Source organism: Dermacentor silvarum, chromosome 2 (genome assembly GCF_013339745.2).
Source record: "Dermacentor silvarum isolate Dsil-2018 chromosome 2, BIME_Dsil_1.4, whole genome shotgun sequence".
NCBI classification, from domain to species: domain Eukaryota; kingdom Metazoa; phylum Arthropoda; class Arachnida; order Ixodida; family Ixodidae; genus Dermacentor; species Dermacentor silvarum.
Window position 1 is genome coordinate 183,383,542 of NC_051155.1, and position 26,718 is coordinate 183,410,259.

Consider the following 26,718-nt stretch of genomic DNA (forward strand, 5'->3'; position numbering starts at 1 on the left):
CAAGGATTGCCCTCAGTCGACTATAACCCGGATCCATTATCAGGCCTGCCAGTCTCCCCTGTTACCGGTCTTTGTGGAAGGGATAGGCGACCTGGTGACGCTTGTGGATACCGGTGCTGCGACTCAAGCGCCTACTGCATCATCGGTGGACGCTGTTCTGGTGGAAGGCCGATTGTCTGTGCTTCTCTTCGTTACAATATATACATTGACTCTATGGGGTATGTGGCAGTGACCCGAAGGCGTCCGAATTATCAGGCTTGTCCGAAAAATTGGGCATCCGGAAAATCGGTCATTGACTGATATATATATAATTTTATTTTTGGTTTACGGATGGCCGCCATGTTGGGCTGTATCATGGGACATTTTCTTAATTTGGTGCTCTTGATGTGAAGCTGTCACCCTCCTTAAACACTGACTGTGTGTGTACAACCATTTTTGTGCATACAATGCAATGCAACCCTAATATCATGTACTGGGGTATTGTGATTGATTGAACTGTTTTAAAAAAAAGCCCATGGTGCTGGCACTACTGCACCTCCATTAAATAGTCTATAAGCAGGATAGTGACTGTTGTTGCAGCATGTTGTATTGTTGACCGGAAAAAAGGACTGGAACAAATGAAGTGGACAGGATGCTCAGAGTGTCTGCTCTATCCACTTTGTTTCTTCCTGTTATATTTTTTTGGTCAACAATACAACAGTCTAAAGCAGCTGGCGTTGCTTGGCAATATTAATTTTCTCCATCAATTTTCACCGTGTGGCACATGCATGGGATTTTAAAGTGTTCCTAAAGCGTGCGATTTGCGTTGCTATCCCTGTATTTGTTTGTGGGATGTTCAATATTATTTTACACGAACTCGTCCATCAGTTGGTTTTGTAAAACAGTTCCGTTGTGACAGTGGGCACTTGTTTTACAATTCATGCTTGCACGAAGGCCTCTCCCATTACTCCTGTCTTGCGCTAGCTGATTCCAACTTGTGCCTGCAAATTTCCTAACTTCTTCACCCCACCTAGTTTTCTGCCATCCTCGACTGCACTTCCCTTCTCTTGGTACCCATTTTGTAACTCTAATGGTCCACCGGTTATCCATCCTATGCATTACATGGCCTGCCCAGCTCCATTTTTTTCTCTTTATGTCCATTAGAATATCGGCTATCCCAGTTCGTTCTCTGATCCACACCGCTCTCTTCCCGTCTCTTAACGTTAGGCCTAACATTTTTTTTTATGTGCCCCTAAGACATAGTACATGTGTGTTATTGCATTCTGCCCCCATCAGAATGCATCCACCACAGCCAGCAATGAAACTTGCATCCTCGTGGTCAGCAGCAAAATCCAGCTGTTACTGGAAAACATTTGATAAGAACACTTTGGAAGGTTGGGAAAGGTTTTAGGGTAGCTTCGATTCTGTACATGGCAAAATTTTTCCTAGTGAATAAACCCTCTGTATAGAGCCTGATAGTATTGCATGACTGACATAAAATGTCTATCCTAAATGCACATACGAATGATTTGGCATTATAGCAATTAGATGCTCCCCAAGATCAGATCTGGCACTCCTCAAAAGTATGAAGATAACACCAGATAAACTTTTCTTTGTTGTTGCTGCTGTTCTCTCTCTTGTGTATGCCACATCGCGTGGATTTATTTTGCCGTTTTTTGTATCTCACTCTCCCTCTTTTTTTTTTTTTTTCCCCCCGCAGACTCGAGTCCTCTGTGTGCCATTCCACTGGATGAAATCTTGGGAGTGGAAAAGGTGCAGGAAGACTCATTCAAGATGAAGAATGTGAGCATTCTCTTACTTTCTTTTGTTTTGGCTACCGGCTTAAGGGGACACTAAAGAGAAACAGGAAGTTCAGCTTTAATGGTAGATTATCCTATCACGATCACAGACATACCATTCTTACTGTCAGTGATTCCACTCCAGCGCCAACTGCGCCAAAGTGTGCCAAATGGGATTTACTGCGCCATCCTGATACAATCGGCGAAAATTGCGCCTAACTGCGCCAAATAGCTTCGGATTTGACGGCGTCTATTGCCGACAATTGCACCACCATTTAATTAAAACGTGCAATGTGGTGATAGGGAAGCCTTAACAGGAGATCAAACAGCACTAGCGTGTGTGTCCCGATTAAGCCACAGCGCCATGCACGGCGCCGACGTGGCATCTACCTTGCAAGGCTGCTCGACTGCAAAGTGCGGTTTCTGCTGAGGCTCATGGCTTCAAGGTCAATTGGCGATTCATCGGCGGACATTACCTACTCCGGAAACACAGCTAGTACAGTAGAAACCCGCCGATACATTTTTCACGGGACCGTAAAAAAAAAAAAAAAAAAAAGAGCCACGAAACAGGAAGAATTGAGAAATGAGAGTAGTGACGTACTGCACACAATGTTATTGTAATTAATACGTCTGAAAAAGTCCGTAGTTTCGCCCGAAAGCCGAAGCATCGATTGCGATTGCAAATTAGTAGGCAGCTATACAAAGTAAGTAGTATAGTAGTTTTATCGTCCCTGTAAACTTGTAAACATTCGCATATAAACTATATTAACAAGCGTAGTGTCAGCGCGCATAGGCAAACATGAACACTTGATGAGCGCAGACACGCACTGTCAAATGCTGGCGTGAATATGCGCCGCAGCAGCAGCGAACGAAGTGACCTTCCTACTGCTGTCTATCGCTTCCACGCAAACTGAGCACCGAGAACACACAGCACGCACAAAGCTATGAGCCGCCCATGCACCTACACTGCCTAGACTCTGCCCCCATTGCAGATCGCCTTCAAGATACAGCCTACGCGACCGCGTTGATGCCAGAGTACAATGCTGCCCGCTCTCCCTCCCTCCCCCTCGCTCCCTCGCTGGTGCCTCGAGCGGGACGGAAGAAGGCACTTCCTCCCTGCTTGTCTTTCTTGCGCGTGCGAGATTTGGCCGCTGTCGTCAGCTCCCCTCGCACGCTTTCACTCGCACATACAGCATACGGCGCGCGGCGACGGCGTTATGGCCCTTGGACTTTATACGGAACAGCTATGCGCCAAAACAAATTTTAGGACCCCAACACGTCATAGACACCATATTTAGATAGCAAATACGGATCTCAAAGGCCATGCTTTTGCTGGCAGAAACCGAAAATACGACACAGGTGTCGCCCCCGGCACTTTGGGCAGCCAATTCCATCGTCAAGCCACCAAGGGAAGCAATATGAAAAGTCAAAATGGCCGCTCGGGCCGGCGCGGGGTGGCAGTTCGCAACGCATGATGCAGGAATGGTCCCACATTTGCGACGCAACAGCAGGGTTACCAATGCATTGGGTCTTATGGGAGCTATGCCGGACCGGCCGAAAACAACGTAACAGCCGGGAAAATGCAGCACCCAGGAACGTAACAGCGGTGTTCAATTGTAGCTTGTTTGAAGAGCAGCATGACATGTGATTATAATAACTGCATGCCGCCAATGTGTCCATATTTTTTTTTTCTGGATATACCAAATGACATCTGGGAAAACTAGCAATAAATGAAATAACAATTTGTGTGTGTGTTGCATGCACAGATTATTTTTTTCTCCACGAGATCTGCAATGGATGGAAATGTTTACCAAGCTTCTCGTAAGAACGTACAAATTATTCAGGTCTTTGAATGTAAATTTCAACTCGCTTTTTCGAAATACTTCAGGATGTGAAAAATCAGCTGCTCCCAAATGCCAAATTGCCTGCTCCAAAGTGCTCCAAAATGAAATTTCTGATGCTCCAAAAATTGCTCCAAATCAGAAGTACGCAGAGCATCACTGTACTGTGAACAGAGGTTTAATAAGCGAGAAAATTGCGAAAAACTGAAGGATAGGTGCTGACGCCCCTTGGAATTTTCCGCACTACACGTTCGTGATGTCGGAGATCACAAACGCAGCCCAGCAGGCGATTATTCGAGAGCGATTTATCACTGTTAATAAAACGCAAAATGAAATGCACCTTAAATGTACATAAACAGCATTTCCCAACTTTTTAAGCCGTTTCAAGCGAGGACGTACAAGTTTAGCGCAAAATTAATTAAGTAATAAGAAAAAATGGCGTGGCACTTTATGCGGTCGGGATTGTTTTGTAGTTTCATTTTTACTCCATGCATCATCGCGCGCGCCTGTTCCGCTCGACAGTGTTGCAGTGTTTGGTTGCGTATTGCGTGGCTCGAAAAACGTTGACTTCGCGGGAAACAGCCAGAAAATGCCTCATGTGTGAAGTGTTGAGGGCTGTATAAACGGCACAAGGTGCTTGCTCAGGGGCAGCGGCAGTGTTGACCCGACTGTGTCCTTTCATGTGGTGCCGCGCGATGAGCTCCGGCGTTCGCAATGGCTCAGTGCTCTGCCGATGATAAAACGGCCAAAGAGCTAGTGAAACCGATGGTGTGCTCTCTGCATTTCTTGCCCTGGGATTATGTATATAATGCTGCCCTCGGAAAATATCTTGGCGTGCCCCAGAGGCCAGTCCTTTTTCGAGCAGCTGTCCCATCAATGTCGCCTTCATCAAATCCCCTACTGATGCCCCTGCAACAGCTAACTGGTGGCTCGGTGAGTGCTGAATGTCATTAAAAAAGGACACGAAAGAACCATACCGAGTACGCACGCAACTTTCTACGCTTGTTCTGTCGGGAACATCGTCGACTGGCGGACCGGTCGCCTCACCTTCCGTCGACGAAAATGAGGCACCGCCATCATTCGCAGAAACACCTACTGCGCGAGCACGGAGGATCATTTCGTGCTCCGTTTCACTGAAGTCATTCGAATGCAGTTCTGCTTCCCTGGCGAGCTCTTCATTGCAAGGTTCAGCGTCAGCAACGGTATCCATCGTGGCCACACAACACCTAAGCAAAAGTTGCAGCGAACACAAACGCAGCTGCCATGCTGCCTATGATGGAGCGAGCGCCTCAGTCGTTTGCGCAAGCGGTGACGTATCATGGCGCTCTCTGATTCGCTGAGAGCAATGAAATCCGTGACGACACTGCGTCAACGCCGAATCTGGGGTGAGAGAAATTGAGGAAGAGATATTTGGTCTTTGTTTATGAATTTCTCCGCTAATAACTCATATTTTGGCACCCAACAAAAACTGCATGCATTCCTGAAGGTCCCTCTTTTATTCCAGCAGAACTTCCTGTTTCTCTTTAGTGTCCCTTTAAAGAAAGACGCCTTTCAAGGCAACCTTTATGTATCTTTGGTCCAGTTGCCATCTTGCAAATGGCATTGCTCATTATCTGAGCGGCCAGAAAAAGTGTTAGTGTTTCAGGATTCCTGTGTTTCGTGCTGTCCAGGAAAGGCAAACAGTTCAGATTTTGCAAGACTTGCGCATGCGATGTGAGCCTACAGCGGTGGGTCACCTCACGTATTTTGTGCACATGGGTCACGCAACTGCATTTGGCAACTAATAAGCACCAAAGCTTCCTTTGTGCTGCTGAGAAGCAGAGGGCCGTGAGCTACTTTGGCAGCAGCAATCAAGACAGTGTTGTGCGTGCGGAGTGCCTTTTCACTGTATTTCTCATCGATCACAATTTGCTGCTGAGCGTGAGTGATCACGTTGAGCCACTTCTGCACAAGACGTTCCCGAAGTATGAAGACGTGAAGCACTACCGATGCGGCAGAATCAAGGCAACTGCCATTGTCGGTGAAATGGCTACAGAGGCGCAAGCTGCAATGGTGGAAAGCCTGAAGCTCCGTGTTTTCTCCCTTATATTTGATGGCAGCAATGACACCTCATCACACTTTACCCTGTGGTAGCAGGGTAGAAATGCGGGCGCGTTGAAAGCAAACTGTTGTGCATGCAAGCACTTCAAGGACAGGTTACTGGCCGAAAAATTGGCAACCTTGCGCTCGATGCATTGCGTTCGCTTGATATACCTGCATCGAATTGCAGACAAGGTCTGTCTAATCTTATAGACTAAACAGATTGCAAAAAAAGAAAAGTACCCCCCCCCCCCCTCCCCAAATCTTAATTTGGAATCCATTGTCGTTGCAGGTGTTTCAGGTGATCCAGAAGTCCCGAGCGTTGTACATCCAGGCCAACAACTGTGTAGAAGAGAAGGAATGGCGAACAATCCTCACCCGCATCTGCCACTTCAACTTATGCCGCATCCACACCTATCACCCGGCTGCCTTCCTCAAGGGCCACTGGCTCTGGTTAGTACTGTCCCTGCCTGAAATGGCTGTGATGCACATCGCTGGTCTCACTACTGGTCACACTACCAGTCTCATTGGCCTCATCTGCAGTACATGAAACACTGCATGACTGTCCTTGACTACATATTTACTGGTCCCATCAGATCAGACATATACAGTGCAGTCCACTTATAACTATATCAAGAACAAAAAATCCGATCGTTATAACCGATCATCACTACAGTGCAGTCCACATATAACGATATATTGGTTATAACGATGAGTCGAGCTAAGAGTTTCAACTTATGCATTAGGGCTAGGAGAAAAAAAAACATATATAACCATGTTATTCACCGCATATCGGATATAACGATTGAAATTTTTCTTCTGGGAGGTGTTTTTCATGCAGAATAATCGTGAAAATTGCGTTCCTACGTTGCCCTTAACCAAGACGGGGCAAAAAGTTTGCCTACATGAGTTCGTACCTGCCGCTATTACCGCGCAGCGCATCCCGCCCGCGCGCTGATTGTGAAAGCCACAAAGAACATCGCAAGTTGGTGCAGATGGCGCCAGCTGCTTCGCGCCCACGTTACCAGCGGTCGCGCAAGGAGGGGGCGGAAGAAAGGCGATAAGCGAGGGGCGCCTGCGCTCCCTGCCCGCGCTCTCTCAACGAGCGCGGAATTGCTCCGCGGAAGCAGCTGGAGGTGCTTCCCTTGAGACGAAACTGATTTTGCAAGCAAGACTCGAAGAAGCACGAGCTCGCGCAGTCGATGATATCAACGATTATGAAAACCGGGAGTGCCAGGATCATGAAGGCTAGAAGCAGTGACCATGCCGATCAAAGGAAAAGGCGGGCTTTGTGCGCCAGGACGAAACCCCCATGGGTGAAACTAACATGGTAGAAGCAGCTGACATAGAGAGTTTTAGATTAGAGGGCCCCAACGCTTGAATCCCCCTAATATAATACTCTTGTTATTGAACTATGGGAGCACGTCACTACTGACGATGTAATAGGTGGTGCTTCGATGGAGGAGCTTCCTAGTGCAAATAGTACTGCCTCGTTCTGCGAAAAGATGTCCGATGGGGCGATCGTTGTCGCGACAGACGGAAGCGTGCGACGGAGGCGACGACAGCAGCAGCAGCAGTGACGACGAGATCGACAATGGCCCGTATTTGACACCGACCCCGAGGTTCAACCAAAGTGCAACGTCGTCGATCGAGTCGCTCATTGAATTCGTGCATGCTAAATTATAGCCGCCAGTGTTCACGCAGCAGATGGATGCAATGCACACGGCGGTTGTGAATCCGGAACTTCCGCGAAAGCAAGTCCAGATTTTTATTTCAGCGTACCTAACGATTGAGACACTATTTAGAGGTATAAATAAAAGTTATGTTTCACGGCCTACTTTCTACAATGTTGATTTGTTTATTGCAAGTGGCAGTTTCGGTTTCGGCACTGCAAAGGTATATGCGGCATTTTTTTTTTCGGCAGTCTAGATATAGCGATGATCGGTTGTAACGATCGGATTTCTCGTTCTTCTCGATATTGTTATAAGTGGACTGCACTCTGGACTGCCATTAAAAAAAAAAGAAAAAGCCAAATGCACTTTTGTAGTCCCGAAACCGAATGTTCTACTTGCGATAAAAAATCATCATTGTAGAGAGCAGGCTGTGAAAAATAAAATGTACGTCTAAATAGCGTTTCAATCATTAGGTGCGCTGAAATAGAAATCTACACTTGCTTTCGTGGAAGTTTTGGGTTCACATCTGCTGTGTGCGCATCGCGTTCAGCTGCTGCACTAACACTGGTGGCTATAATTTAGCGTGCATGAAATCAATGAGCGGACTCGATCGACGACAGTGTACTCTGCTTGAACATTGTGGTCGATGTCAAAGACGGGCCATTGCCAATCTCGTCGTCACTGCCGTTGCTATCGTCGCCTCCATCGCACAATGCCGCCGTCTGTCGCCACAACGATCGCTGTGCCAGAGAAGTCTTCGGAGAACGAGGCAGCACTATCTGCACTCGGAAACTCCGCCGTCCAAGCACCACCTGTTTCATCGCCCGTAGTGCCGTGCTCCCATAGTTCGGTTATGTCAGCGGCTTCCACCGTGTTATAGTTTCACCCATGGAGGTTTCGTCCTTACGCACAAAGCACCCCTTTTCCGTTGATCGGCATGGCCACTGCTTCTAGCCTACATGATCGTGGTGCTCCCGGTTGTCCTAATCGTCAATATTATCGACTGAGGCGAGCTCGTACTTAGAGTCTGCGAAATGCAAAATTTGCAGCTTCGTCTCAAGCGACACAGCTTTGCGCTTGGTCGGCGCACCCCGCACCTCCCGTTGCTTCCGCGGCGCATTCCTGTGCTCACTGAGAGAGGGAGAAAGGGAGCGCAGGCGCCGGTCGCTTATCGCTTTCTCTCTTCTTTTTTTTCCCCTCCTCTTCTATGGACGCTTGCAGAACTGCCGGCAACGCAGACATGTAGGGAGCCTCTCTACAGACGCGAAGCAGCTGGTGCCATCTTGTGCATGCTGCGCCAACTTGCGATGCTCTCCATGGCTTTCACAATCGGCCCGCGGGCAGGATGCGCTGCGCGGTAATGGCGGCAGATACGAACTCGCTTAGGCAAACTTTTCGCCCCGTCTCGGTTAAAACACAAATTTCACGATTATTCTGCACGAAAAATGCCGCTCAGAAGCAAAATTTCGATCGTTATATCCGATGTGCGGTGAATAACATATCATTATATATGGGTTTTTTTCTCATAGCCCTAATGCATAAGTTCATACTTAAGTCAACTCATCGTTATAACCGATATATTGTTATATGTGGTATCATTATAACTGGACTGCACTGTAGTCAGTGATGTGGCAAGAATGCAGGAGAGGCTCTTTTCACGAAACTGGGCTGTCTGTGTTTTTCCTTCTCTCTGCACTCGCAATAGAATTCCTCACATCCATCAAACATCGGCAGTAAAACAAACACAGCATTCAGGCATGCACATTTGTGAAGGACAGCAGCAGGTGGCACAGACGCTGAGAAGAAAACTTGCTGCACAAGTGCGATCACCGTGTGGTGAACCATTGCAGTGCCAAGCAGGGCCGGTGAAGTGAGCATGCTGTCACAGCTGTGCAAGTGTTCAGCACCGAGCACATTGCTAATGGACGCGTTGTGGTGGTCTTTATTTTGCTAAACATGGTAGGGTCCTCACCAGGAGGTGGTAATGATAGGCTGCTGCTTGATAAATGAGCACAAACACTTGTGCGCACGTTATGAGAGGACGAAACTACTTAAATTTTGGGGTTTTGCATGTCAAAACCACAATCTGATTATGAGGCATGCCATAGTGGAGACTCCGGATTAATTTTGACCACCTGAGGTTCTTTGACGTGCACCTAAATCTAAGTACACGAGCATGCTTTAATTTTGCTTCCATCGAAATGCACCTGCTGTGGCTGGGATCAAACCCATGAGCTCGGAACTCCACAACGCAATGCAGTGATTCCACTCCTGCGCCAACTGCGCCAAAGTGCGCCAAATGGGGTTTACTGCGCCATCCTGATACAATCGACGAAAATTGCGCCTAACTGCGCCAAACAGTCTCGGATTTGGCGGCGTCTATCGCCGACAATTGCACCAACGGGGAATTAAAACGTGCAACGCGATGATGGGGCTAGCCTTAGTTGCGAACAGGAGACGAAACAGCACTAGCGCGTGCGTCCCGCTTAAGGGGGGACGCGGCTTTCGCATCGCGAAAAATGGCTAAAAATCGATTTTTTGAAAATCACATTTTCAATTTCTGTAACTCTTATTTTATCTGATTCCGAAATATCATCGCTGAAAACCAAGTAGAAGTGCTCTAAAGAAATTGTTGTATCAGGCAAGGTGCCGAAAAATTTCGTGGAAATCGCGAAAAAACGGCGTTTTTCAAGCCACGATATCTCCGGAACGGCGCAGCCGAGCGCCGCCATCTTGGACTCGTTGGAAAGCGCATTTCTCCGTCTTCAAATTTGCCGCTTCAGCTATCTCCTCCATACAGAAACAAGCACAGAAAAAGCAAATGATTGAAGGTCGTGCCGGAGCCACCGATTGCCCGCGCCCGCCACGTGACTCCAGTGCGGTTCGCCAATTGGTCCGGTGCTCGCTTCCCGATGGCGTCGTCTGCACCGCTTGTTGCGGTCTCTTCGCGATCTCTGGGCAGTTTCCGTAATCTCGACTAGTATTAGAGCGGGCGCTACGTGGACATCGCAGTAGCGTGGCCGATCCCGCTTTTTGTAGACGTCTCAGACCCGCGGCTAAGCATTCGGAGCATCGGCGACGCGGATTCGCGACCTATATCTTCGGGCACGGAATCCTCGGTCACGCGGCTAAGCCTTTCGCGCGTAGGCATCTCCGACTCGGCGATCAAGCACATTGCGCGCGGGCTTCTCGGATCCTTGCCTAAGCTTAGGAGGCGTTGCCTAAGCATTTCGTTTATCCGTGCCTCCGACTGCGCGACTAAGCACATCAAGCGTCGACTCCTCGAGCCCGCGGCTACGCATTTCGCGCGTCGGCACATCGCTCAGCGAGTCTCGACTCCTCGGACCCGCGGCTAGGCACTTCGCGCGTCGGCACCTCGGAAGGCGCGACTAAGCTAATCGAGCGTCGCCTCCTCAAGCCCGCGGCTAGGCATTTCGCACGTCGGCACATCGCTCATCGAGTGTTGACTCGTCGGACCCGCGGCTAGGCACTTCGCGCGTCGGCACCTCGAGCGTCGACTCCGTGAGCCCGCGGCTAGGCATTTCGCGCGTCGGCCCCTCCGACTGCGCGATTGAGCTTACCGAGCGTCTATTATTTGGACCCGCGACCAGGCATTTCGCGCGTCGGCACCTCGTACCCGCGACTTAGCACATCGTGTGCCGACTCTATTATCGTAATGCCACGATATCTCGTAACAATACCTATCTACCACCCCTTCATAAAGAGAACCTCATCATGAGCTCTGCTCACTAGACCACTTGGGCTGGCACAGAAACGTGGCTGCAGGAGTGAGGCATCATACAAAAGTACAGGCTGGAAAGCACCTAGCAGCTGCATTGCTGCCTATCTATCAGTGACTCTCCTAACCTCCATGTCAATGGAAGATGATTCAGAAGGCTGCTGAGAGCCTTCATTCAGTAACATGGTCGATTCTACCAAAAGAAAACAATGCCTCACTGACTGGACTAGAGACTGCTATCAATGAGGCAGTCTGCAGGTACAACGCTAGAACTACTGTATATTTATGCCCACATAGTTCTGCACCTCACTTGGTTTGAAACCCAGGCACCATGCTCTTTGTAGAGCAGCAGTAAAGAATGCCATACAAACTTGAAAAACGCAGAACAAAGGCACAGCAGCCCAGAGGCCACATGATGCGGGAACGGTCCCACATTTGCGACGCAACAGCGGTGCTACCAATGCATTGGGTACTATGGGAGCTTAACAGCCGGGAAGACGCAGCGCCCGGGAACGTAACAGCGGGGTTCTACTGTCGCTTGTTTGAAGCGCAGCATGACCTGTGATTATAATAACTGCATGCCGCCAATGTGTCCATTATTTCTGTTTATGGATATACGGAATGACATCTGGGAAAACTAGCAATATATGACACGATATCAATTTGTGTGTGTGTGTGTGTGTCGCATGTACACTCGTTTTTTTGAAATACTTCAGGATGTGAAAAATCAGCTGCTCCAAGCTGCTCCCAAATGCCAAATTGCCTGCTCCAAAGTGCTCCAAAATGAAATTTCTGATGCTCCAAAAATTGCTCCAAATCAGAAGTCTGCAGTAGCATCACTGCGCAATGGCATAGACACTGGGCTACCACGGTGGGTTATGAGAGAACAAGTGAGCAACAACACTTGCCAGGCCAGTGAGCACCAGACGCTTCCTGAGGGGCGTTTGCTGCTGCATTCTTGACTTGTCGCTGGTTACTCTGAATAAGCATTGTGCATGTGCTTTGTGGCCACACTATTGGTGTGCTGCTTTCGGGATTAGCCCTCTGACTGCTGTGAATAAATGTTGCGATGTGGGCTATTCCCAGAAAAAGAGGTGGTATCACTAATTGTTGCTGGGCTAGTTGGTTCATCTTATTACGCAATGTTAAGACTGTACGAAGGGCAGAAAGTTCCTGTCTGAACTTTTTCCACCCTTGGTTGCATCTAGATATTGGGTAATAAGGAGGTGGTAAGAAAAGGCAAGTGTGCCGAGGGCAATACGAGAATGCAGATGGGAAGAGCTGAGGTCAAGTGCAATATTTTGGTTTGTCATTCGCTTTTGGAAATGCTATTACCTTCAGTAGACGCTGATTGGCCAACCCAATAGGCAGAACACTCATCGTTCCAGTGTCTCTTTGCCCTGAGTGCTACGTGAAAATGGGTGACTGCATCTTCGAAAGTGATCAATTGAGAAAGCAGTTTCTGCCCTGACCAAATGTGCAAAGAACACTCTGGAGGAGGTGAAACAGTTACGTCTAACATCTCCCAAAGTGCTAGCAAAATAAAGGGCATGAAGTATAATGCATGCAAGACGGCTATTGGGAATAGCAATGGGAGTACCTTGCAACAGCCATCATGGAGTGAATACAGTCGACTGATTTCCTGAACGCCCGATTTTTCGGACATGCCCGATAATTTGGACGCCTTCGCTGCACTGCCACGTACCCCATAGAGTCAATGTATAAAAACGCCTGAAATTTCGGACGCAAAAAACCTTTGCCGTCCGATTTCTGGACTTTTTGCCATGACCGCAGGTCCAAAACAGCATTAATCGAAGCCACCACTGCCGCCATTTTGATTATCTTGCCGCCTCGAACAGGAGCTTTCGCACGCAGAACCGCTGGCAGCCGTAGCCACCACTGCGGCAACGCTAGGCCTAGCTACTGCGACGTTCGCTACGAAGCTTTTTGCTGTTCGGTGCCATGTTTTTCATTAAAACAATTCACCACTGTTAGCAATGGCGCCGACTCTGCCTTTTCTCGCCAATGGTTTCGAAGCTCAGAAAGCACGGCGTGTTGCATAATGCCGGTTGCTGAAAGACAGCATCGCCTCAACACAGTTGTGTTACGCTGTGAAGTGTTTGCAAAGTATTGCGGTGAAGCATACAATGAGAGGGAAGGGGCAATTGTTACGGGAAACGGTATTTCTTAATTATACACGTGTGCACCCGCCGTCTCCTATCACAGTACGAGCACCGATACGCATTATAAGTGTACTGGCAGGCCTTCAGAGCTATTTCGGACGGGCCTGTGGTAATTTGAGCCTTTGGGGGCAGTAAAAGGCATGCGTTCATTCTTTCGAATGTTTTCGCCATCCCTAGGGAAAGTGAAAAATCGGACATAGGCTGTACATAGAGCGACTCATTTGAATGTGTATACACACAGGACTAAAAGCTGTTGCCAGTGTTTTCTTTCACAGGTAATGCAAGCAATCTTACAATTTCTTGTTGTAGAAATGTATGCTTATCTAGACCTTTTGAGAGACTAACTGGTTAACATTTCACCTGCGAGCATTGTGGAAATATTCGTAGAGCAGTAAGGATTTGATTTACCCTCATTCATCATAGCAGCGTTACAATGGTGCTGCCTAAATGGGACAGGAAGTAGACTGTAACAATCAGTTACCCCCACCCTCTGTCTTTTGGTTTCATTTTCTTGTGTTATTTACTCCACGAACTTCCAGTAGCAAATATGCGCCATCTGCATCTCGACTCAAAAGTGTAAAAAATTTGTCTATTACAGCTGCAAAGAGGAGAGTGAAACGGCACCTGGCTGCTCGCCTGTGACCTCATATAACCTCGCCGACATCAAGGTGACCATCGACACAGACCGAGAAATGCAGCGGGTCCACTCTATTTTCCTCAACCAGATGCATATCATTGAGAGGCTTATAGGTGAGCATCTAGCTGCACGCCATTGTAATTCCGAATGTAAGTAGATAGGGCATGGGGGCTCCCAAACTCTGCTTTGCACACTCTACTCTTTGACATTGTCTAGGAATATGGAGGTGTATTCTGGAACAGCAATTTCAGTGGCATCACATTGAGTGCGCCTTTTCTCTAAAACAGCAGAGGTTGTCAAAACAAAGTTTATGGTTTAGTGCATTTTGTCAGCATTGTTGAGATGTTTTGGATAGGTGTGCATAATAACTGATATGTAGATTGAAAGAGCAGCGCTTCAGTCTGTGCCGAATGGCTAAGGCCATGGAAGGAGGCTCCTTAATTAACAAGAGGAAAAATTGTTGGGTGAGTGCTCCTCTTATTAGCACCATTTTCTTGTCAAGGTATGATAAGTGCTTTAACAGCAAAGGCAGAAATAATGCTATGGAATGTCATTAGGTGTTTTCCCACCATTTGCTTTCATCAACTTCTTTGTCACTTGTTCGTTAAAGGAATGTGTTATTATATTTATTCACTTAGCTAAATTCGTCCAAAGGCATCAGAGTAAGGGACACAGTTGGGAGCAAAAGTCTGCAGACTGCAGATGTCATAAAAAATATATATATATATTTTCCCATACCTTAGCCATGGAAGTGGAAATGAAGTGGCACAGCTCATGTCTGTGTGCTCTACCCATGAAATGCACCAGTGGAATTCCACATTGCAAGGTTGTGCCATAAGATGTATTTAAAATTTTGCTGATGCAAAAGCTTTTGCTTCTGCATTTGGTCTCTAAACATTTGCTCCTGAGGATACATGGTTCAATTCTAGAAGAGGTGCTGTATATTCTCGTGTAAGGGCCACACATATTTTTCTTGAATTTTGACTTGAATATTGCAGGCGTGGCTCATAGATGAGCAAAAAGTAAAGGAATTTGTATCTGCTTTGAAAAATCGACAAATTTGCCGTCGTGTGCAATCGCCTTAGGGAGCGTTTAGTTTAGTCTTTTTGGTACCCTTTTCTTCATCACTGGCATGTAACCATGGAGCTGGAGTGGCTGTAATCTCATTAAACTTTAGCACACAGGCACAAATTGTGCAGCCTTACATTGCACCTCCTGTAAGGTTGCGCAATGAAGAAACTGCGGCAGATTTGACGTGATACGAAAGCTCCTGTGCACAGTTCAGGCACCATGGATGCGACAAAAGCTTACTGCACAAACATACAGTGTGAAGAAGAGAGAGAGAGATAAAAGCAAAAGAAAGACAAGAAGCTTAACCAGAGAGTATCTCCTGTTGGCTACCCTGTACCAAAGAAGGGGGAAAGGGGTGCGAAAGATAAGTGAAAAAGAACAGAAAAAAAAAAAGCCGGCAGATCTCGCGCCCTGTGGGAGTTGATGTTATGTGAAGCAGTGTGCGGGGAGCATACCAAGTTAACGAAACGACCATGAGAGCACCAAGACGTAGGCGGCTCTTTCATGAGATGCATGATACGCATGTCATGACATTCATGTCAAGAGTCCTCAGGAGTCCCTTTAGCTACACCTAAGAGACCTTAAGGCAAAAGCTGTAGTCATGCTCATGACTATGACTTTGACCATCAACCTTTAGTGTTTTCCTTCACTTAGTACCACATCCGAACCCATTCCATTGGTTTTTGAGTGTTAATCTTTTTTTCCCAGAGTCATTGACATTTGTTATGAGTCATGCTCATGACTATGACTTCTACCATCATCCTTTAGTTTTTCCTTTGCTTAGTACCTACGTCAGAATCCATTTCAGTGGCTTTTGAGTTAATCTTTGTTGTTGAGTCATTGACATATTTTCTGAGTCGTGCTCATGACTATGACTTCTACCACCATCCTTTAGTGTTTCCTTTACTTAGTGCCCAATTCCGAACCCATTCCAGTGGTTTTTCAGTGTTAATATTTTTTGCTGAGTCATTGTCATTTTTGCTGAGTCATGCTCATGACTGTGACTTCTACCAGCATCCTTTAGTGTTTCCTTCACTTAGTACCCATTTCCGAACCCATTTCAGTGGTTTTTGAGTGCAAATCTTTTTTTCGCTGAGTCATTGTGATTTATGCTGGGTCATGCTCATGACTATGATTTCTACCATCATCCTTTAGTGTTTCCTTCACTTAGTGCCCATGTCCGAATCCATTTCAGTGGTTTTTGAGTGCAAATCTTTTTTTCGCTGAGTCATTGTGATTTATGCTGGGTCATGCTCATGACTATGATTTCTACCATCATCCTTTAGTGTTTCCTTCACTTAGTGCCCATGTCCGAACCCATTTCAGTGGTTTTTTAGTGTTAATCTTTTTCGCTGGGTCATTGTCATGACCTACATGACACGCTTGTCATGACATAACATTTATGTTCGTCATATACTCTTGTCATAGTACAGTAAAACCTTGTTACAAGAGGCACTCGAGGGACCCAGGAAACATGTATCTTGTAACCGAAAATTCTAAAAACACTGAGGAGTTGGGCCAGATCACTTTATTATACATCAGCATCAAAGTGTGTTTAAACACAGCTGCAGGAAATTGCTCGGATGGCTTAAAGAAGTCATTCATAGTAGTTTGTTGTTTAGTGTTTGCAGATTGTATTAGCTTCCTTCCCAACTTCTGGAGTTAAACGACTTCACTTTGCAAGCCTTCCTGTTGCTCACATTACCTTTGAAGTGTTCTTAGATGTTTGTCAGCCTCAACTGCTGACACTTCCTGCCCTGCAATGGCCTGGTCGTCCTCCTCCTCCACCCCGATTAATACGGCCGCGTACTAGCCATGTGGGCAAACGGCGCACATCTACTCTGTACCGTATAACTCCAGAGGAGTCTAATGTCCGCTCACAGGTGAACGTAACACGAGGTGCCACATTCGTTTGTCTTTATTTTTTTCATGTCCACTGTCTTTAGTCCCGGCATGACCAGGCTATTACGATGGCTCCCATTCTGCCATTCAGTTCCGCGCAACGTAGTAAGCGGACGAGTGGAGAAGGAGGGGGGGGGTCATGAACTGCAGACGGAGCAATAGTGGCACGAAACAGAAAGCGAGCGAAGAGCGAGGTGCAAAGTATCGACGTGGCAAAGATTCACAGCAAGATAACCGGGTCGGTCGCGCATCCACCTGCGTACGCTCGGCGCAGTTTGGCTCCCAACGATTCCAACAGCTGTCTCATGGAAACATGGCGATGGCTCCGAAGTCCCACTACCAGCATACAAAGTGACCAGTGCCGCAGACACTGCGACGGAAATCCAACTCAGTGGTACTCTGTTGCAGAGTCGGTGTGGGAGTGCAGTAGCGATTATAAAAGCATAATAGGAGAGGTTTAGCTTGTCGGGTAAACGCGGGCGGACCGATCGTTGGGGTGTTGTGGCAGAACCGTCAACGTGAGCTGCCTGTATGGTGCTGCCACCTGGTGGCGCAGAGCTCCAACAGACAAAAACAGCTAATATTGCAGTAACCAAGTGTGTCCTACTTCGCTGCTGGTGTAAATTTTTGGCAGCTACACGATTACGCCACTGCCGAAAATGGATGAATGATGGTCGTTCGGTCGGTCGGTTGGTCGCAAAGTGGGCCACATTCGTATCCCAGCACAACGCAAAGTTCACTTCAACGAAATTTTTGCCACAACAAAGATTTTTTCATTCCCCGTTGATGTCCCATCGAACATATACATAGTGCATCGAAATTTCCTCGAAAATGAACTACTTCACGGACACGTTTTCACTTCAACAAAGTTTTTACAAAGCAGACATAGATAAAAAATTTTCAATTGCACGTTCGGACAAGTAGCCACTTCTGGTCATAGGTAAAACTGCCAAACCCTGCTGCTTCAAAGGAAATTGGAGCCTTCCTATGAAGTATGTGGCCAACAGCTGGGCGTGGATGACCCATGCTATTTTTGGAGCGTCGGTCCAGGCCTTCGACTGAGACATGGGCATGCAAGGCCGAAAGGTTTGTCTACTTTTAGACAATTGTTCCACCCATACCACAGAGGACGCCAAGCTGGAAAACGTGCAGCTCAAGTTTTCTCCACCGAACTGCACCTCTACATACATTCAACCCCTCGACCAAGGGGTCACCCAGAGCGTCAAGCGGGCCTGCCGGGAGCGCCTTATTCAAAAGCTGTTTCTGAACACGCAGTTGGGCCGCGAAACGAAAGTGAACCTCTTTATGGCGCTCCAAATGATAGCCGTGTCGTGGTGTACAATGAGAAGCTCCATAATCTTCAACTGCCTCCGCCATACCAGCCTAAGACAACGAAGATCGCAATAGAGATGGGTCGCAATTCGATGAAGTCGCAGCCACATGGGCAGCCCTTCAGGATGTATATCAACAAGTACATCCGAGCCCTACTCATGCTTGGTGGTATGCAAAGAAATGACTGACGAACAAATCCGCAAGAGCGTCCGAGAAGACTCGCATCATCGACTACATTGCAGGTCATGAATGCATTGAATACCATTCGGCGTTGCTTCGTGTCCCAGGATGACGATGCGGTAATGGCTCTGCTGGCGGCATGTGAGAGTCGTGTTGTGCAATCGCTGGGCAAGAAGCGAAAACAGGCTAAGCTAATCAATTTTTGGAATTAAAGCCTGCTTTTTTCTTCTGCGAGTCGTATGTCACCTATGTACAGTGGAACCTCGATTATAGTGTGTGTCACAGCTGTCCCCGATTCGTCGTCGGCGCGAAGTCAATCGACGGGGTAGACAAGCTGGTTGGTCGTTCCGTACGCAAGCGAGCATAGTGAAAAGAGTCAGAGTCAGGAGTAAACAAAAAAACAAGATATTTATCGGCTGATAAATACACACAGATTAATAAAATACAATAATAAAAAAACACAAGACAGACTAACACACCTGAACTTAATCTAACACAATGATGAAGACAAATAAATACGAGCAATGAACAGTAGATATAAAAATGAAACAGTGCGAGGATCAAATACACAAGAATACACTTAGCAGTTTTCACTAAAACAAAGTTCAAGAGCAATCAAAGTTCAAAGAAAAACAAATGGTGTCATACGCATTGCCGGGCAGCAGCAGCAAGTCCATAAACCGTGGAAGTCGGTGCACAAAGCTTTCCCGAAGAAGGCTGGCGGTCCGATCTTGTCGAGGTGGATGCGAATTGCTGAGCTGGTGTTCCCGGGAGTCTAGATCTGACGACTTCCCTCAAGCAGGTTGAGCTAACTTGAGGTGAACTACCGTGAGCTTCGTTGCAGACGCTGGTTTGACGTCTCGTACGTCAACAAGTTCCTCGGAGTTCCGACGTGGCCAGGCGGCCCAGGCGATACTGGACGGCACTAGCCCCCCAACGGCTTCTCAGTAGCACGTAGGTTCAGCTTCTAGACCATGGGTTCTCAAAGTGGGTTCCGCGGAACCCCAGCCCTGCTCGGGGTTCCGCGAGCCACTGATAAATTTTCCGTGGTCCCGCGCTAACCAAGTGGCTAAAACGGCGAAAATGAGGTGCGCTCGATCTGCATCCTCCGTTACTCACGCCCGAGTGTCCAAAAGCACTCATAGCGCGTAACGGCAACAATAAATTCGCAAGCCGCTTGTAGCCACCCAACCTCCGAAAACGGGCATTACGCCTAAGCTTTCGTACTTAAATCTCGGAGGCCGTAATTTACCAATATGCGCATTTCTGCCGTTTGTAGATAGCGTAGGTGCCGATTGCGTGAGGAATAAAAAAAATGAAGAAAAAAAAATGCGCGGAGCATCGCAAATACGCACCGCAGAAGAGCAAGAATGGCGCTAGCGTCCAACCGAAACGAAGCGGCGCAGTCCGCATCGCCATGGTCCTCAGTGGCAAGCGTGCGTGGCACGTGATTGACAGCAACGCCGGAGCGCTTCGTGCCTAATTGCGCCCTTAAGACTTTATTCTTGCGTTTATCGCCGCGCGTAACACCGCGTTGACGGCATGCCGCGTGCCTTCATAAGTGCGTAGTTGCCATCCATGATCGCATCGATAACCACTGCAGTTTCATCCACAGCAGTTGAGGCAAACAGTAGTTTCGTTTTCACTCGGTGCGCGCGTCGCCTGCGTGCCTTCACAAATGCGTAGTCACCAACCATGGTAGCGTCGACAGCGACCGCGGTTTCGTCCGCAGTTCTTGCAGCGAACGGTAGTTTTGTTTTGACTTGGTGCGTGCGTCGGCCGCCTGCCTTCTGAACCGCAAGGTCGCCGTCCATGATCGCGTCGATAGCGGCCGTCCATGATCGCGTCGATAGCGGCCGCGGTTTCGTCCGCACTTGTTGCAGCGAACGGTAGTTTCGTTTTGACTTGGTGCGTGCGTCGGCCGCCTGCCTTCTGAACCGCAAGGTCGCCGTCCATGATCGCGACGATAGCGGCCGCGGTTTCGTGCGCAGCGGTTGCGGCAAGCAGTAGTATAAAGCTGTCAAAGATTAAGAGCCCCGGCTACATCACGATGGGCGGACAATTTGTTGGCGAGCAGCTGACTGGCGAAAAAATAATCGGGATGTACGCGCGCGAGGCCTTCGCCGCTGCTAGCGCAAATCAGTCATGAGATGATGAGAATTTCAGCTTCTGCACTGGTCTTGTGCTAAATAAATATCAACAGAATTTGCTGATTCATTGAGTAAATAAAAGCGTGTTGATGTAGTTAAGCATTTGTTTATTGTTTTCTTGATACCCTCGATAATTCTACATTTGGTTAATTAGGACATTTTAATTCGGTTAACTGGGGGGGGGGGGGGTTCCTTGGCGCATCATGGAGCTTATCAGGGTTCCCTGGAACGAACATCCTTGAGAACCCCTGTTCTAGACTAATCAGCAGGGCCCAAAACATGCGCTTAAATAGCCTCTCCTTTCCTTAGTTCCCTAGGTAGGGAAACTGCTGCTATGTAGCGTTCTCCGAATTCAGGGCTCTTAGCTCCCAACAATCTTGGCCGCGCCCTTTCTCTATGGACGAAGAACCGCAGATTATCCTCTCTCCCAATGTCAAGGGCCAAGGTCGAGCCCGGCACTACCACGTGGCCGTACACGCACACTTCGGGGTCCGTAATCGGCGTGTCGCGTCTGGAATCGAGATGGCAGCCCGAGCGGCCACGACGCTTTTGACGCCCGTAATTCGGCGTGTCGATGTCGAATGCATTATACGCTGCATAGTCAGGAGCCCACGTTTTTGACGCTCGTAATTCGGCGTGTCGTTAATCAGCGTCCAAACCATTCGAAAATATGCCACTCCGTGACACAGCCCCCCACTTTCAGAATATTATCGCATAATATTCACTTACACGAGTGGCATTTTCGAAAACAAGAAAAAGAAACAACAACAACAAAAAAAAAAACCACCGTTCCATGCATACATAACATTATACATCCATTAACATCCTGTATTATAAAAAAAAAAATGAACGGAACACCGCCGCACGTCCAGGCACACAGCACCAAACTTCTCCAACTCGACTGCAGAATGACCATCAATAAATGGTACTGAAAATATCCTATGCAGCACAAACGCCATGAACCGTCTGTTCACATTCCACATCATTTTTAATGCACGTACTAGTGCAACTGAGAAAAAAAAAATTCTGCGCAAACCACGCGCCTAAGACTACGAGAACACTCGCGCTTATTGCAAAGCAAAATGCTGTTGTGTTCCGAACACACGTGCGAGACACGCGCCAGCGCTTTGCTCCTTTGTGTCCGCGCAAGCCACGCTTTAACGAAATGGCACAAACACTTTCCTAACACACGAGGCCACAACGGCTCCCTCAAATAAAGCGACCCATTCTCAAGAAAAAAGAAATCCTGAACCCTTCGGTAAAGTGAACCGATACAGCGTATTTCACCCACAAGCAAGCCTAACTGCTACAGAAAGACTGACATATTAAAAAAAGCAAAGTTTCAAAAATTTTCTACGCGCGCAAGCCAGCTCTCTCAGAATATCGGAGGGCTTCCAAAATAATTACACAAAGCTCCGAACTTGCTCACCCAAACGATCTCTAAAACATTAACTTAACACGGAAAAAATAAAGAAACAAACAAACTGTTTCTACAAAAACTTGCATTGCCGCTTTTCATTCCGAATATTTAATGGACGTCCTTAAGCCGTACTCGAGGCGGGCGCGGTTTGACGGCTAGTCTGGTCAGCGAGGGAACACAAAAGGTACAGCGGCCATTCTCCTCGCTGCCCACTCCCGACACTTGACAGCCAGGCAACATGCCTCTTCTGCATCGCGCTGCGACTTCACTGACGCGTATCACTAATTCGCGGCACCGTATCGGCTCTCTCTTCTGTGCCATGCCATGCACACTTTTCAAGGAACCGAACGAGGGGGAACATAATGGCACCCTTGCTTTTGTCCGCCCCCGCGACGAACGGCCCTTTTCTCTCTTCCTCCCCCGGCGGCTCCGACGCGCTCGTACACGAAACATTGAAATCGGCCAACGTGCCTTTCGAGATCCTTCACTGCGCTCCCCGCTGGGTTTAGCGCCCTTTGTTTTACTCGGCTGCGTTGCCTTCTCTGCCGCATTACGGGCTCTACGACACCGCTTCTTTCTCCTAGCACGCTTTCTGGTGCCAATTTCCGAGCCTTCAGCTCGCATCTCGTGAAGACCGGCACGCATCTTGTCGGTCACGATTACCACTTCAACCACGCAGACTGGAGGATTAGCGGGTGAATCACCCCTCTCAATTCCACCTTCACTGGCGGAGAGCTCCAAACACCTCGGTGCAATGCAGTTATTCTCTTTTGCGCACCGTAGCTCACATATCTGGGAGCTGTCCACTACTGCACTGTTCTGCCCGCATGGTGCCTCAGCGCACTTTTCTGAATCATTGCACTCTCCACTGGTGCTCTTGCCTAACACGTTCGTGTCACTTCGGACAACTACTGCCGGCGCTACCTTCGCGACGTATGCCAACTCGTCCACTGCTGGCCTAGCTGCTTCTCTCGCATTCGATTGGCACAGTATCTCGTCGCGCCCAATCCGGTCCCCATCAACGGGTCCCTCAACAACAACGTCACGGTCTACGGATCTGGAATCATCTGTGAATGTGCATTTAGGCTCACAAGGATTAGCCTCTTTTTCTACCATCGGTAGAACCGTGCGTGCGACTTTGCACATTCCGTGCGCGACTTCTACGGACGCCTGACTTCTCTGCTGCTCCTCCTGTACTTCTAGGTGCTCGTTGCTAGCCCTGCTGAGGTTGCCAGTTTGCTTAAACTGAATCATTAATTGTAACAACCGTATTTCGCGCTCTACAGCTTCCTTCACCGCCACTCACTCTTTCTCCCTTTTCTCTCGGGCCAACGCCCGCTCTTTCTCATTTTTCTCTCGGGCCAACGCCCGCTCCAGCTGTTCCGCAACCCATGTCCTCAGCTGATCGCCCTCTAGGCCGAACAGTTTGCCTATTTCTATCCACTTTTCAGACTCCATTCCCTCCAAAATGCGGCTACACCACCAAAAACCGTGCGCTCACAATTCGCATGCACGTGCGTTCGACACTGCACAAGAATGTGTCAGTAGCACTACTCGATCAATATCCACGATCATCGTTCTCCATTCACCGCGCTGCCTTTTGTACGGAACGTCCTGTTCGCGGACGCCAGTTTATGTCACAGCTGTCCCCGATTCGTCGTCGGCGCGAAGTCAATCGACGGGGTAGACAAGCTGGTTGGTCGTTCCGTACGCAAGCGAGCACAGTGAAAAGAGTCAGAGTCGGGAGTAAACAAAAAAACAAGATATTTATCGGCTGATAAATACACACAGATTAATAAAATACAATAATAAAAAAAACACAAGACAGACTAACACACCTGAACTTAATCTAACACAATGATGAAGACAAATAAATACGAGCAATGAACAGTAGATATAAAAATGAAACAGTGCGAGGATCAAATACACAAGAATACACTTAACAGTTTTCACTAAAACAAAGTTCAAGAGCAATCAAAGTTCAAAGGAAAACAAATGGTGTCATACGCATTTCCGGGCAGCAGCAGCAAGTCCATAAACCGTGGAAGTCGGTGCACAAAGCTTTCCCGAAGAAGGCTGGCGGTTCGATCTTGTCGAGGTGGATGCGAATTGCTGAGCTGGTGTTCCCGGGAGTCTAGATCTGACGACTTCCCTCAAGCAGGTTGAGCTAACTTGAGGTGAACTACCGTGAGCTTCGTTGCAGACGCTGGTTTGACGTCTCGTACGTCAACAAGTTCCTCGGAGTTCCGACGTGGCCAGGCGGCCCAGGCGATACTGGACGGCACTAGCCCCCAACGGCTTCTCAGTAGCGCGTAGGTTCAGCTTCTAGACTAATCATCAGGGCCCAAAACATGCGCTTAAATGGCCTCTCCTTTCCCTAGTTCCCTAGGTAGGGAAACTGCCGCTATGTAGCGTTCTCCGAATTCAGGGCTCTTAGCTCCCAACAATCTTGACCGCGCCCTTTCTCTATGGACGAAGAACTGCAGATTATCCTCTCTCCCAATGTCAAGGGCCAAGGTCGAGCCCGGCACTACCACGTGGCCGTACACGCACACTTCGGGGTCCGTAATCGGCGTGTCGCGTCTGGAATCGAGATGGCAGCCCGAGCGGCCACGACGCTTTTGACGCCCGTAATTCGGCGTGTCGATGTCGAATGCATTATACGCTGCATAGTCAGGAGCCCACGTTTTTGACGCTCGTAATTCGGCGTGTCGTTAATCAGCGTCCAAACCATTAGAAAATATGCCACTCCGTGACAGTGTGTCCCCTGGTCATGCGACGACCCGCATTTTATGACGAATTGGTTTGGTCCCGGCAAAACCCTCATAGAAGTAATGTATTCAAAACCTCGATTATACGACACAATTTTGCACCGACCCTGGCTCGTACGACGGGTGCATACTGTATTTACCCTAATGTAATGCGACTGCAATTGTAACGTGAGGGGTGATTTTCCAGTCGCGCAAAATAAAAAAACTAAAACTGCGAATGTAACGCGAGATAAATGGAAAAAGAAATGGTACCTTTATTCAAGGAATCGCAATTCAGAAACCAGTTTTCTTCACTCATTATCGTGATCTGAAGAAGAGACGGAGCTTTCCGTGGGCTGTATTCTCGGGTGATCACTTTCATAGATAGTTTCACTTTCGCGAATTTTTGCGTGATTCGGCACTGAAAGTGTCCCCGACAAGTGTTTCTGGCGCTGTTCTAAGCTCGCTGTCAGCCTCAAGAGAGCTGTCGACCGTATATTTTGAGGGGTTCGGTACGAGGATAAATAAGCCGAGTCTCGCGAAAGCGAAATTATCTCCTAAAGTGATTCGCCCGAGAATCAAGTCACTTCCGTGCCGTCGAGCTTGTTTTTAAGTACTTCTTAAAAGACCACACAACCATTTCAATCGGGGTCTGTACCAGGCCACTGAAAAGTTCCACAGAGCCTTTCCGACTGGCCTCACATTTAAAGAGGGCCTGCTGCAGGTCCCGCCATTCCCAAATCATCGACTTTTTGACGTTGAAACACTGAGCCGCGGGGGACTTTCCCAGCTCCTCGGCCATCAAAATTGCTCGTCTCTCGAAGCGGCCATCGCACCCAATGCGCTGCGTCGCCATAACATTGCGAATGAACGGAGTCGAACCTCAAATGGCCGTAGGATATTGCAGCATTGTAGCCAGTCACAAGCACAGTGAAAACAGCGTCGATTCCAACCAAAACCATGTCCTGACTTGAGTCGACTTGTCTATGGATTGCACCGAGACGTAAAGTTACAGGTTGCCTACGTAACGCAAAAAAAAAAAGCGGGATTTAGAATATTTGTGTTTTAAAATCGTCAATTTTACTGTTATTCAAATGTAACGCGAGGGTCGAGTTCAAGCAACGAAAATCATGAAAACAACTTGCGTCATAATGGAATCTACCTTCCTTGGAGCAGTCCAGGTTCGTGCTGCGAGCTTATTCAGGCGGTCTGTACCCTTTTTTTGGGCAAGACTGAGCGTCACTGCCTATATTCTTAGTTATTCGATTATTTGACGCCCGGATTATACGACAGTTTTGTGTGGTCTCCTCAAAGTCGTGTAATTAGGGTTCCACTGTATTTGGTAATATCACGACAACAAATTTCCGTGACACATTTTTTTGCACGCCCCATCAATTTTGTTGTAGCGGAATTCAACTGTATTGTCCATTCTGATTAGAAAGGAGTTAGCATTTGAAAATGCTACTTCAAGACACAGATGGACCAAAAGGGTGCAGTCACGTTGTGGAAGGTCGGATGAAATACAGAGCTGTAAATTAGGATCCAGGGTATGAATGCTGAATTTGTTAGGTTACGTGCAAGTGCAAGAAGCTTTTTCGCTGCGTCGGCTCCCGAAAGAGAAATAACAGTACGAGGAAAGTGTGGATGGAGCCTGTTGGCTGTGTGGTGTACTGTGTGAATGCACACGCACACCGCTACAGACAAGTCGCAGGGTGCCAAGATACAAATTTTGCCGGTGCTTAGTCGACGACAGTGGAAACAACTAAAGAGGAGGCCAATACACTTCTGCGCTGTGCCAATATTACGATGTTCCAAGGTGAAGCCATTCCCAGATGCAGGCTTGGATGTTGTACCATGTGTAAGATTGCATGATTAAAAACAAGAAACTTGAGGTTTTCGCGTGACACATGAACAGAATGTTGGAGTGAAACAGCCGCATACTTTTCGGGCAGTGTAGGTACGACAACATTGTATGCACAAGGT

At 47.9% G+C, this 26,718-nt stretch overlaps 1 protein-coding gene across 2 annotated transcripts in view; it reads left to right on the forward strand.

Annotated features, from left to right (window-relative positions):
• Positions 1-26,718, forward strand: part of LOC119442259 (ras GTPase-activating protein 3-like) — a 71,156-nt gene that overhangs the window by 36,565 nt on the left and 7,873 nt on the right. For both annotated transcript variants that reach the window (XM_037707067.2, XM_049662009.1), the window contains 3 exons: positions 1,700-1,782; positions 5,991-6,151; positions 13,892-14,043. In XM_037707067.2, the coding sequence (XP_037562995.1) occupies positions 1,700-1,782; positions 5,991-6,151; positions 13,892-14,043 (396 nt within the window). The remainder of the gene's footprint in view (positions 1-1,699; positions 1,783-5,990; positions 6,152-13,891; positions 14,044-26,718) is intronic.